This window comes from Argopecten irradians, chromosome 12, assembly GCF_041381155.1.
Source record: "Argopecten irradians isolate NY chromosome 12, Ai_NY, whole genome shotgun sequence".
Taxonomy (NCBI): Eukaryota; Metazoa; Mollusca; class Bivalvia; order Pectinida; family Pectinidae; genus Argopecten; species Argopecten irradians.
Window position 1 is genome coordinate 109,994 of NC_091145.1, and position 12,950 is coordinate 122,943.

General features: G+C 34.7%; 1 protein-coding gene and 1 pseudogene across 1 annotated transcript; one reads left to right on the plus strand and one right to left on the minus strand.

The window, feature by feature from the left end:
• Nucleotides 1-233: 233 nt before the first annotated feature.
• On the minus strand, nucleotides 234-4,580 carry LOC138336023 (GDP-L-fucose synthase-like). Its single transcript, XM_069285283.1, has 5 exons — nucleotides 4,525-4,580; nucleotides 3,749-3,882; nucleotides 3,161-3,292; nucleotides 2,273-2,452; nucleotides 234-309 (listed from the first exon to the last, which is right to left on the minus strand). Exons 1-5 carry the CDS (start codon nucleotides 4,578-4,580, stop codon nucleotides 254-256), a joined length of 558 nt encoding a protein of 185 aa, XP_069141384.1. The 3' UTR covers nucleotides 234-253.
• On the plus strand, nucleotides 4,579-6,651 carry LOC138336468 (uncharacterized; annotated as a pseudogene).
• The last annotated feature ends 6,299 nt before the right edge of the window (nucleotides 6,652-12,950 follow it).

A 12,950-nucleotide genomic window follows, 5' to 3' on the forward strand; every position in this document is an offset into this window, starting at 1 on the left:
ACACAAAAGCAAGAATTGTCAGAAAAACAAACATACGAAATGTTTTGTTTATAAATATATTATATCAAAATAAAGCAAAATGAACCCACGATCTCTGAATACGTTCTCTTAAAAAAGAAAAGGTAAAAATATGTTCACTTTGACACAAATCTGGTAACATCCAGGTTCCTATCAGGCATAGTGTGCTCTCACCCTGTGAGAAAACACATTCTGTTTCCTTCGTAAATCATTTCCATTCTGTTTCCTTCGTAAATCATTTCCGAATTATGTCAATATTTTCCATGAACCATTTCAGCGTTTCCTTTATTCCTGGAACAGAAATAGATAAAAAAAAAACCACTTAAATATTTTAGTTTAATAAAGAAAAAAACCGAACTATTCCCTTGTTCAATAATAATTCAATGCTAATATCTGCGTCGAAATAAGCACAATTTAAATTATACATTGTGTTAGAATACTATTAATGTTAAGATTTATAGATGGCAAAATTCTATTTGTTCTACTCTTTTTACTTCCAAATTATTACAATAATTTCTTCATATCATACTGACTAGATGGTTAAAGTGAAATTTTAAAAATACTTTCAATTGGCTTATTTTCAATTTTATTAGAATAATATTTTGATCTCCCTGCTGTTCCCCAAACTACCTCACGTGTGTCAACAAGAAGTATTTTACGGACTGGCGTAGAGATCAACATTTGATTTTAATCAGATTGATTTATTTTCATTGTAGACCAATTCGGCGTTTTTCTAGAGCTATTTAATTGCGTGAAATTACCCTGAAGTAGTATCAATTGAAACAAAATGTGTTTTTACATTTAAACCTCCTCGGAATTCCCTGATCTATCGCTGTAAATGACAAAATTCAATGTCTGCTACGCGTCGCTAGGTCTGAATGTAGGATATTAAATCCCAACACGTCTGTACCCGGGAAAACAGCAGGCGAAATAGAATTATATACATATCGTCATTCACTTCAGGAACACATGGAATGAATCCAATTTAGAAGATAAATTGTAAATTATACGACCATTAAAATATTGATAAAAGTTTGGGAAACTTACTCCACGTATCTTATTTACTTGTTTAGCATAAACGTAAATATATATTTGATGTTACTGAGATATAACACACAAAAAAACAGAGTTTAATTTAGATAAAAACGACAATCTGTTATGATAAGAGTTCAAAATGGCTGAATGTAAATGAAACCTACATCCGGATAAATAACGTTAATGATTAACGTTTGAAGTTTTATGTGCCGTAATTTTCATAACGACTAATTACGAAGAGCTTTGAATACGTTATTCACCAAAAAAAAAAAAAGATCAACATTTTGAAAATTACAATACATGTACTTAAAATGCATAGGTATTTAGTACAAATAAGAGCTGAAAATGAATTTTGTCAGTACAAATAAGAGCTGAAAATGAATTTTGTCAGTACTGTCTTAAATCATTATAATTACATCTTCACTGCATTGAAACAAGTACATAAGGTGAAACCATGGAGTCTAGTTGTGTCCTTAAAGTGAACAGTCGGGCAAGGATGCCTAAAGTCGGTAAAAATGGTGTGAATGTATCCAGTATAATTTCTTATGAAATAGAAAAATATAATCTCTCGTCAAAATCTGTCTACGTACGAAGAAATTAATTTAAAGTATAGGAATCCTAAAACGTCCTCCCGGCTGACTATGTCCGTGGTTACATTTCCACGCAGCCTCGCTTTCAATGCTTTCAACTTTTCTTTATTTCAATGGTCAGAACTAGGAAACGTAAGCAGAACTTGACCGTCGTATTAACATGTGAGAACTTTTGGAAGGCCAATGAACGCATTTACACTGATTTTCTTTGCCCGACTGTTCACTTTAAATTTCTTTTTAAATTTGTATAATGTTATTAGTAATTGTATTATTGTAAAGTAATCTCTGCAAGTATGTTTCTATCTAAACATACATAAGGCATAAAAAAGAATTTACAGTGTATAAACTGTCTTGTAACTAATGCTTATATTATTTCATACATGTTTGTCTGTCCATTTGAATGACTTTTCACAGTGAATTTTTTAAACCTGATGGTTTTCAATAGATTACTGAAGAAATGGTGTTTTGTCATAGAGGACTGAACTATCTCAAGAAAAAAATGCCCCGTTTTAAGCAAATGGTATAGTTAGTTCTTTACTTCTTGAGCACTACATATTACACTTAGATTTCTTTGATCAAGGTTACTTGAATTTAGTTACTATTTACTAGTTCAGATACAATGTGTTTACCTTGTTGAAGAGGCGTAAACTTAAAGTCTGGGAAATACTTCATCAGTTTCGCGTTTGTGGCAGTCTTTTTATGCTGGCCGTCAAGCTTCGATGTGTCGAACACAATGCTGCCTTTGAAATCTATTGAATCTGCCACCATCTCGGCGACTTGTTTTACTGTGACCTCTGCATCTTCCCCAACTGAAAAGGACACGTGTCACAAAGCTGTCATTGTGTTCCGAGATTAACGTAAAGAAAATAACATGTACATCTCCATGACCTTGTTAACACAGGGTATAAAAATATATTCTAAAATAATATGAAAACAAAATGTGACCTCTAGTGACCACTACATCTTTAACTTAAATGAACGCGGTTTAACTTAAAAACAGCGAAATTGAATACGACATGATGAATTAAGTCCTCGCGATTTTAGTTTGTTTGTTTGTTTGTTTTTTAAATCCTGTGAAGAGGATCTCTATGTAGATCCTTTATCGGTAAATAAACTTAACTTAACTTGACAGCGTTTTGAAACCTGAAAACGGCTTTGTTCGTGCCGTATTTTCGTATTTCACCATAACTCGTTGTTCATTCCGGATTTTCGTATTTCACCATAGCTTGTTGTTCGCACCATATTTTCGTATTTACCATAGCTCATTGTTCGTACCGTATTTTCGTATTTACCATAGCTCATTGTTCGTACCGTATTTTCGTATTTCACCATAACTCGTTGTTCATTCCGGATTTTCGTATTTCACCATAGCTTGTTGTTCATTCCGGATTTTCGTATTTCACCATAGCTTGTTGTTCGCACCATATTTTCGTATTTACCATAGCTCATTGTTCGTACCGTATTTTCGTATTTCACCATAGCTCGTTGTTCGTATCGTATATTTTTTACGTAATTACCTGTAAGAAGAACGGGGTCGATTTCCGGGTAGTGTCGAAGTATATATACAAGCAGTTCCCCGGCATCCAATGAGTAAATAAACTGTCGAAGAGGTGTGCCCGTCCCACACACAGTGAAGTCAGTATTTTCATCTGCAATTGAAAACAACAACTGAATTGTCAAATTTCAACATGTTTTCATATGTATTTTTATTATGATAGAAGTAGGTCCGTCCCACGCACATTAAGGTCAGTGTTTCCATCTCAGGTTGAAAACACAAACAACCGAAATTTCTAAGACCAACTTTGAATCTCAAAGTCGTATTGGGATGACATCAATAAATGAAACTAACAGGGCAAAAGGCCTTCAGGTAATTGGAATTGAGATTCACCTGAAATTACCTTTCACCTGAAACCCATGTCATCGATGTAAATTTCAGATGACTTTTTATGTCTATTTCACCTGCAAATGAACTACTCTTCTCCTGAAATTGACGTCATTTTCATGTGAATTTCAGGTGAATTAAAATTCTATTTAGATAAAATTGAAGAAATTAGTTTGTAAACGCCATTCATATGTATGTATTTTGCTAATCTGTCTATACTTACTCTTAGCCTTATAAGCTTTGTGAATAAGGCCGGGGAGTACGTGACTTTTATGAAGGTGAAAATTGTCATAAGGTCCGTACACATTGGTTAGAATAATGGACGTAAACTGACATCCAAAATGCTCATTGTAGGCCCTGGAAGACAAAATTCATAATATCATCCAAGACATTCAAAACAGACCCAGTAATAATTATAATAATATAATACGAAGAACAGAAGACCCAATATGACGTTATCAGAGTACGATTTATAGATGTCACACCACTGACGAATGGTAATTTTCCTCAATTAAATAGGTCACTTACTATACACCATAACCACCTATGAAAAGTTTGAGCTTCTTATTTTACTTCAAGATAAGATATAAAAATAATCAATTGCGTCCGAAAAAAATTCCATGGCACTATGTTCTATATGGAATAAAGTACTTATTGTCCATGCACTAAAAGCAAAATAAATCATCATATATGTACTTTAGAATTAATTAGACACACATATTTGCAGTTATTGCAATAAACCATGTAGTGCGGTTATAGGAGGGCACCTGTTGATTTGGTAACGTGATACCTTAAAAAGTTATGTCAGAATTGTTGACGAGTTATTCCCACTTTTTAAATGAAAACAACTTGGTACAACGACAGCTTTGATCGAGGCTAAGTTTATGTGAAAAAATAATTGGTTTGAACACTCAATTTCTTCACAAATTTCGATGCATTTCTTTTGTTTGATATCTGATGTATGTTTTTAATCTGATTTTGGATTGATTTCTCAAATACATTCTGTTAGATGGGAATGGATTTATTTCCTTGTCATTGACTTCATAAACCGGCATGTCGCCGACGTGGTCGATAGTGTGGCAAAGTATTAAAAGCTAAGTCATACTTTATGTGATAAAAAGTGAAAGCATCGAAATTAATAATTAATATATTTCATTGTTTTGAATTTGTTTCACTATAGGATATATATCCTATGATATTCGACTCGGAATAATTTTGACGATCGTGAATGTACTTGGGCCATGTACTTGGGCCCAGTTTTTCTTTGTTGCCGAGATAGCACATACATTTGTAAATGTAGGCTAGCATGAATGTGATCGATCATTTAGACATTAAACAATTAATTGTAACCGTTAAACACTTTCTTGGAGACGATTGCGATCGTATTGATTCACTTTACTCATTCGGGACGAGATTCCCTTTTGGGTCGAGTTTACCTAGCGATCATGACCTATATATTTCGGTCAAGTCGGCCAATGTGAACCGTTTCTGTATTTTAAAAATGTGAGATGTTTTTGATTTCACAATCATGAGCAAAGCAGTATTTTTAGTAATGGTATACCATATATACATTATTTGTTATAATTTATACAACAATTAAAATATTATAAAGGTGTTCTAATCACACATTTCATTTTTATTCATGCATGAATACATACGTAGCGAGACCCTATAGCAGAAAACATATATACATAGAGATTGGAAACTCCTTCTTTGTCTATGTTGACAGGCAGCGGGACATCTGGTTTATAGGCATTTCCCCTTAGCTAACTACTTTTAAGTGTATTCTTTTAAACATGATATTTTTGCATCAACTCAAAGCTTAAACATTATATCATGGTTTGATGTGACCAGTTTTCCCGAGTGCTGTTATTTAATATGGTTTATGAAAGCATGAAAATCAGCAATTTTACCTAGTTTTTCGAAAATCAGACATTCAAAACCGGAAGTGCATTTCGTTTTATTTAAATATAAGTTAAAATATTATTTTTCTATCCAAAATCGTACTCAAACCATCTGAAAATTACTGAACTTTTATAACATATCAAATTTATTTTGTTGTATTTAACTGTTTAAGGGTTTATCTAAAAAAAAACTAAGCACATACAGAGGTACATCTGCCGATCGTAAAAATGGCGGAGTTGCCAATCTCTATGCATATATGTTTCTGCCTATAGCTATCATGTATAGAGCGAAGAGGAGCAGCAACAGTGCCTGTAGAAGTTGAGTCGGTCACGTCGACAGTTGGGGCCTAGTCATGGGACGATTTTAGGACCTCTTGCAACTGGGAGTGGAACTGACTATTCTATAGCACCTGAGCTACCGTAGCAGCAACACCTCCTGTATTACAAGACCCGGGTACGTTCTTAGGTGTATTGCTAACCCCTATTACAAGTGTTAATGATATGTTAAGCTTGCATGTATCTGTTTCAGAGAAGCATAAGATTACAAATGGAGAGAGTGTGTTGAACTTTCACAATTGTTGTTCTAACTCAATGGGAGATTCCCATCAGGCTCATAGAATATCTCTAGTTGATGGGGAGCTTCTTTTCAAACCAAAAACTCAATATCGTAAGATTTCTGACATCTGTAAATGGACAGATGCATTCATTATATATATGTGCATTTAAACAGCAGTGCACCCAGAACAGTATCTTGGGTTGTTAAAATATATGCAGATTGTTCGCTTGGGGGCTCAGAGATGTGATGGGATGGACTGGATCAAAAATTATGAGCAATACAGGTTAAGAAAAGCTCTTAATCCCCAAGGGGCATGGGTCATTATTGACAATGAATTATACCTGTTATATATATGCAGCCACAGCGGGGCCCCCTACCTCAGTCATAAAATCAAAATTATAACGCCCTAAAATGTTTCGACTACAATTATAAAGGAAATTGTACACGCCACACTGTAGCTACTCTCACAAATGTATTACGAGTAGTGTGGGGCATGCTAGTATGAATTGTGTTAAAATGAATACAGCCTACCTATATTCTTTCCGAAAAACAAACAACAATACAAAACAGCAAAGACAGGTGGGAAACAAGCAAGAATCGCAAACAGGTGTGGACATTAGGAAAGATACCAATAAAAATCACAGCTCTTGGATACTGGGTGGCTAAGTACCCACAGGTAGCAGTAGGGGCACAGCTTCTGGGGGGGGGGGGGGGTAAAATGGTGTAAGAATTAAATATCTAGGCTCAAGGATCCCGAGAGAATGCAGAAAATTGAAATCAGCCTCCATATATCCAACACTGACTAATGAGAAAATATTGCAGGAAGTAGAATATGTTAGAGTAGTAGGCTCCTTTTGAAGAAAAATCAATGGCACAGTGGAGAGGGTCCCCTATAGGTTTAGTTCCCCAAAAAGATGGAAAATGGAGGTTAATTATTCACCTTTCATAGCCTTCAGGTAAAAAATATATATATTGTAGATATTGTCTGTTAAATACTCGTCATTTGTAAAGTAGTTAAAATGATAGCAGAGGGGAAAGGGACTTTGTTGGGAAAATGGATATTAAATCTGCATTCCGTCTCCTCCCAATCCATTCGGCGGATTTTCCATCACTAGGATTTAAGCTTCAAGACATATACTTTGTTGACAAGTGTTTACCCACGGGGTGCTCACTTTCATGTAGTCCATTTAAAAAAGCTTTCAACATTTATTTAATGGGTAGTTAAGGAGAAGTGAGCATAGTCTAGATCAGTATTTGGACGATTTTATATTTGCTGTAAAAGAAAAATGTGATACATGTGCTAGGCTCATGTCTGCTTTTCAAGAAACGTGCACTGAAATGTGCATACCCATAGCTGAGGATAAATCAGATGGTCCAACTACAGTTTTGGTGTGTTTTTGGGTCTTGAAATTGACACTATTAAAATGGTAAACTAGTCAGGGTACCTTAGGCGAAAGTGGTATTACTCAGGTCAGAAATCGTGAAAGTGTTGGAAAGTAAAACTACAGGAATTACAGTCTCTGGGTAGGATTATGTCTTTTTGTGCAAACGCTATACCAATAGCTAGGACATTTACACGGTATGTGTTTGATGCAACGACAGGCATACATACACCTCTTTTATAAAGTAAGAATATCTGCGGAAATCAGAGCATACTTAGAAATGTGGTTGCTATTTTTGAAAGATGTTAATGGGTCCTGTTACTTTGCGGAGAGTTCTTAGCACATTAATGTGGATTTAGGTCTGTATACAGTTAGTGCAGGGAATCGCGAATTAGTTTGTGGTGCCTGTTGGGGAAGTAATTGGAAAGCTTTCAGGTGGCCAAGTGATTGGCAGGGAAAATCCATCATGAGAGACATAACTTTCTTAGAATTGGTGCCTATAGTTTGAATAGGTGCCAATAGTTTCGGCAGTCCAAGTTTTGGTCTTATGAGTTCGGGTCTAAGAATTTTTTTTTTTTTTTTTTTTTTTTTTTTTTTATGTAGACAATATTAGCTTAGTTACTATAGTTTACTTTACTAAATAACAAAACACCAAAGACACATTAAGTGATGCGATATATTGCATACATATGTCTGTTAAAGGCTACTCGCACTTTATAGTTCAAACTTATCTGGTTGGTTTGAGTTTTAATTGCAAGCTAGTTGGTCATGACGATCTTACTCAGCAATCTATTGTTAAAAAAAAACTATTTGAGGGAATTAGGAGAGATAGTGATGAAGGTGGTGACACCAGATTACCTATAACAGTAGACCTTTTGGCTAGCATTATTAAGGTACTTTCCAGTATTTGTAGCTCTCGGTATATCCATTAACATTTTATTTCCCGGTAGAATAAATTACAGTCAGTAGTAAACACATGCCTTTCAGGGTTATCGCTTTTTTAGAAGTGTCACTTTAAGAAAATGCTGCTACAATACACCTATCTTTTTAAAACACTGATCAATATAGAAAATGTACTATCATCGAACTGCCAAGTAACGATACCATTTATTGTCCAGTCGGTAACCTTCGCAGATATATGGCAGTTCGACTTAGGGTTCAGGGTTCATTACTATGCCATTTTGGTGGTAGAGACTTGACAATATATCAATTTTCTAGTGTCCTTACAAAAGCATTCACTCTTAGGTTATAACAGTAGGTACTGCAAAGCACATTCCTTCAGAATTAGTGCAGCCACAGCTACATCCCTATCTATATGTCTATTGAAGCTATTATGGAATGTGGTAGGTGGAAATCAAGTACTTTCAAGAGTTACATACAAATACCAACTCAAAAAAAAATTAGTTTCCAAACGATAGTTCCCCTCTCTCCTTTGGGGAATGATATTTTTCCTCAACACCTTACAAGTTGCATTAGAAAGCTTTCGAACGACAAGTATTACATTCTTTCCAAATAATTAAGACAGCTATGCTAAGAATGATGAAGGTATTTTTGGTCACAGCATTGTACCGTGAAATGTTTCGCCATCCCATTTGGTTTTCCTTTGGCTGTGCGCATGCTACCTTTGGTGCACGTTCCTTTGGCAGATTTCGCGGTACATATTAATGATTTATATTGATTGATTGACATCATATTGATTATATATGCTGTTTATATTGACGTGTAGGCTTTAGCATGATTGAAATGGTAAAACAAATTTTTGACGATTTTCAACTCAAAACTGTAAAACACGTTTTTTGCCGCTGAAAAGTTGTCAGACTCATGGATTTGCTCTGAAACGTCTAAAAGTAGGTTTTAGCAGCATTGAAATAGTAAAACAAATTTTTGAAAATGAAAATTAAAACTGTAAAACACGTTTTTTGCCGCTAAAAAATTGTCAGACTCATGGATTTGCTCTGAAACGTCTAAAAGTTGGCTTTAGCGCATTGAAATGGTATAACAATTTTTTGACGATTTTCAACTCAAAACTGTAAAACACGTTTTTTGCCCGTGAAAATTTGTCTGACCTCCTGATTGCTCTGAAACGTTTTAAAAAGTAGGCTTTAGCATATTGAAAAATGGTAAAACATAATTTTGTACCGATATTTTCAACTGTCAAAAAACTCGTTTTTTTTAAAACACGTTTTTGTGCCGCCTCTGAAAAGTTCGTCAGACTCATGGGAGTTGTTTAATCTGAGAACGTCTAAAAGTATCGGTTTTCAGCAGCATTGAACATTGAGTTGATAAAACAAATCTTTGACGATAAAATGAAAACTTAAAACTGTGGTGGTTAAAACACGTTTTTTTGCCGCCGTAAAAAAGTTAGTCAGACTCATGGATTTGCTCTGAAACGTCTTAAAAGTAGAGCTTTAGCATCATTGAAATGGTAAAAAACAATTTTTTGACGATCTTTCAACTCAAAACTGTAAAACATGTTTTATTGCCGGTGAAAAGTTTGAAAATTTGACTCATGGATTTGCTCTGAAACGTCTAAAAGTAGGCTTTAGCATCATTGAAATTGGAGTAAAACAAAGTTTCTTTTTGACGATTTTCAACTGACAAACTGTATAAACACGTTTTGCCGTCAGCTGAAAAGTTGTCAGACTCAGGGATTTGCTCTGAAACGTCTAAAAAGTCGGCTTTAGCAGCATTGAAATAGTGATAAAACAAATTTTTGACAATTTTTCAATTAAAAAACTAGTGTAAAAAACACGTTTTTTTCGCCGGCCTTGTGAAAAGTTGTCAGACACATGGGATTTTGCTCTTTGAAACGTCTAAAAGTCGAGCTATTTTAAGCAGAATTGGAAATAGTTAAAACCAAAATTTTTGAAAATGAAAAATAGAAAACTGTTTAAAACGGGGGGGGGGGGGGGGGGGGGGGGGGGGGGTGGGTGGGGGGGGGGGGGGGGGGGGGGGGGGGGGGGGGGCGTTTTTTGGCGCTGAAAAGTTGTCAGACTACATGGATTTGCTCATGAAACGTCCTAAAAGTAGGCTTTAGTAATACTTTGATAATGTGTAACACAAAATTTTTGACGATTTTCAACTCAAAACTGTTTAAAACACGTTTTTTGCCGCTGAAAAGATGTCAGACTGGATGGATTTGCTCTGAAACGTCTAAAAGTAGGCTTTAGCAGCATTGAAATAGTAAAACAAATTTTTGACGATTTTTAAAAATCATAAATAAAACAGTTTTTAAAACACGTTTTTTTTTGCCGCTGAAAAAAATTGTCAGACCTCATGGATTTGCTCTGAAAACGATATTTAAAGGTAGGTTTTTAGCATGCATTGAAACTTAGTAAAACAAATTTTTGACGAATTTTCAACTCAAAACTGTAAAACACGTTTTTTGCCGCTGAAAAGTTGTCAGACTCATGGATTTGCTCTGAAACGTCTAAAAGTCGGTTTTAGCAGCATTGAAATAGTAAAACAAATTTTTGAAAATGAAAATTAAAACTGTAAAACACGTTTTTTGCCGCTAAAAAGTTGTCAGACTCATGGATTTGCTCTGAAACGTCTAAAAGTAGGCTTTAGGCGCATTGAAATGGTAAAACAAATTTTTGACGATTTTCAACTCAAAACTGTAAAACACGTTTTTTGCCGCTGAAAAGTTGTCAGACTCATGGATTTGCTCTGAAACGTCTAAAAGTAGGCTTTAGCATCATTGAAAATGGTTTATAAAACAAATTTTTGACAATTTTCAAACTCAAAACTGTTAAACACGTTGTTTTTGCCGCTGAAAAGTTGTCAGCGACTCATGGATTTGCTCTGAAAACGTCTAAAAGTACGTTCTTTATCAGCATTGAATTGGTAAAACAAATTTTTGACGAATTTTCAAAACTCAAAACTGTAAAAACGTCGTTTATGAAGCTGAAACATGTCAAACTCATGGATTTGCTCTGAAACGTCTAAAAGGTAGGCTTTAGTAGCATATGATTGAAATGGTAGAAACAAATTTTTTGACGATTTTCAACTGAAAACTGTAAAACACGTATTTTTTGCCGCTCTGAAAATTTGTCAGACTCATGGATTTGCTCTGAAACGTCTTAAAAGTAGGCTTTAGCATGCATTGAAAATTGTAAAACAAATTTTTGACGATTTTCAACTCAAAACTGTAAAACACGTTTTTTGCCGCTGAAAAGTTGTCAGACTCATGGATTTGCTCTGAAACGTCTAAAAGTAGGCTGTTTAGCATCATTGAAATGGTGAAAATAAATTTTTTTTTTCCAAGATTTTCAACTCAAAACTGTTAAAACACGTTTTTTTTTTGCCGCTGAAAATTTGTCAGACTCATGGATTTGCTCTGAAACACCTAAAAGTAGGCTTTAGCAGCATTGAAATGGTGAAAACAATTGTTTTGAACGATTTTTAAAATTAAAACTGTAAAACACGCTTTTTTTGCCGCTGAAAAGTTTTGTCAGACTCAATGGATTTTGCTCTGAAACGTCTAAAAGTAGGCTTTAGCAGCATTGAAATGGTAAAACAAATTTTTTGACGAATTTTTACAACTCAAAACTGTAAAACACGTTTTTTTTGCCGACTGAAAAGTTGTCAGACTCATGGATTTGCTCTGAAACGTCCTAAAGGCCTCTGGCGCATTGTTTTTAGCAGGCAAATTGAAATGGTAAAACAAAATTTTTGATGACAGTTTTTCAAATCAAAACTGTTAAAAACGTTTTTTTGCCGCTTAAAAAGTTGTCAGACTCATGGATTTGCTCTGAAACGTCCAATAAATGTAGGCTTTAGCATCATTGAAGTTGGTTAAAACAAACATTTTTGACGATTTTGAACTCAAAACTGTTGTAAAACACGTTTTTTGCGCTGAAAAGATTGTCAGACTCATGGATTTGCTCTGAAACGTTTAAAGGTAGGCTTTAGCATGATTGAAATGGTAAAACAAATTTTTGACGATTTTCAACTCAAAACTGTAAAACACGTTTTTTGCCGCTGAAAAGTTGTCAGACTCATGGATTTGCTCTGAAACGTCTAAAAGTAGGCTTTAGCAGCATTGAAATGGTAAAACAAATTTTTGACGATTTTCAACTCAAAACTGTAAAACACGTTTTTTGCCGCTGAAAAGTTGTCAGACTCATGGATTTGCTCTGAAACGTCTAAAAGTAGGCTTTAGCATGCATTCATTGAAATGGTATAACAATTTTTTGACGATTTTCAACTCAAAACTGTAAAACACGTTTTTTGCCGCTGAAAATTTGTCTGACTCATGGATTTGCTCTGAAACGTCTAAAAGTAGGCTTTAGCGGCATTGAAATGGTATAACAATTTTTTGACGATTTTCAACTGAAAACTGTAAAACACGTTTTTTGCCGCTGAAAAGTTGTCAGACTCATGGATTTGCTCTGAAACGTCTAAAAGTAGGCTTTAGCAGCATTGAAATGGTAAAACAAATTTTTGACGATTTTCAACTCAAAACTGTAAAACACGTTTTTTGCCGCTGAAAAGTTGTCAGACTCATGGATTTGCTCTGAAACGTCTAAAAGTAGGCTTTAGCATGATTGAAATGGTAAAACAAATTTTTGACGATTTTCA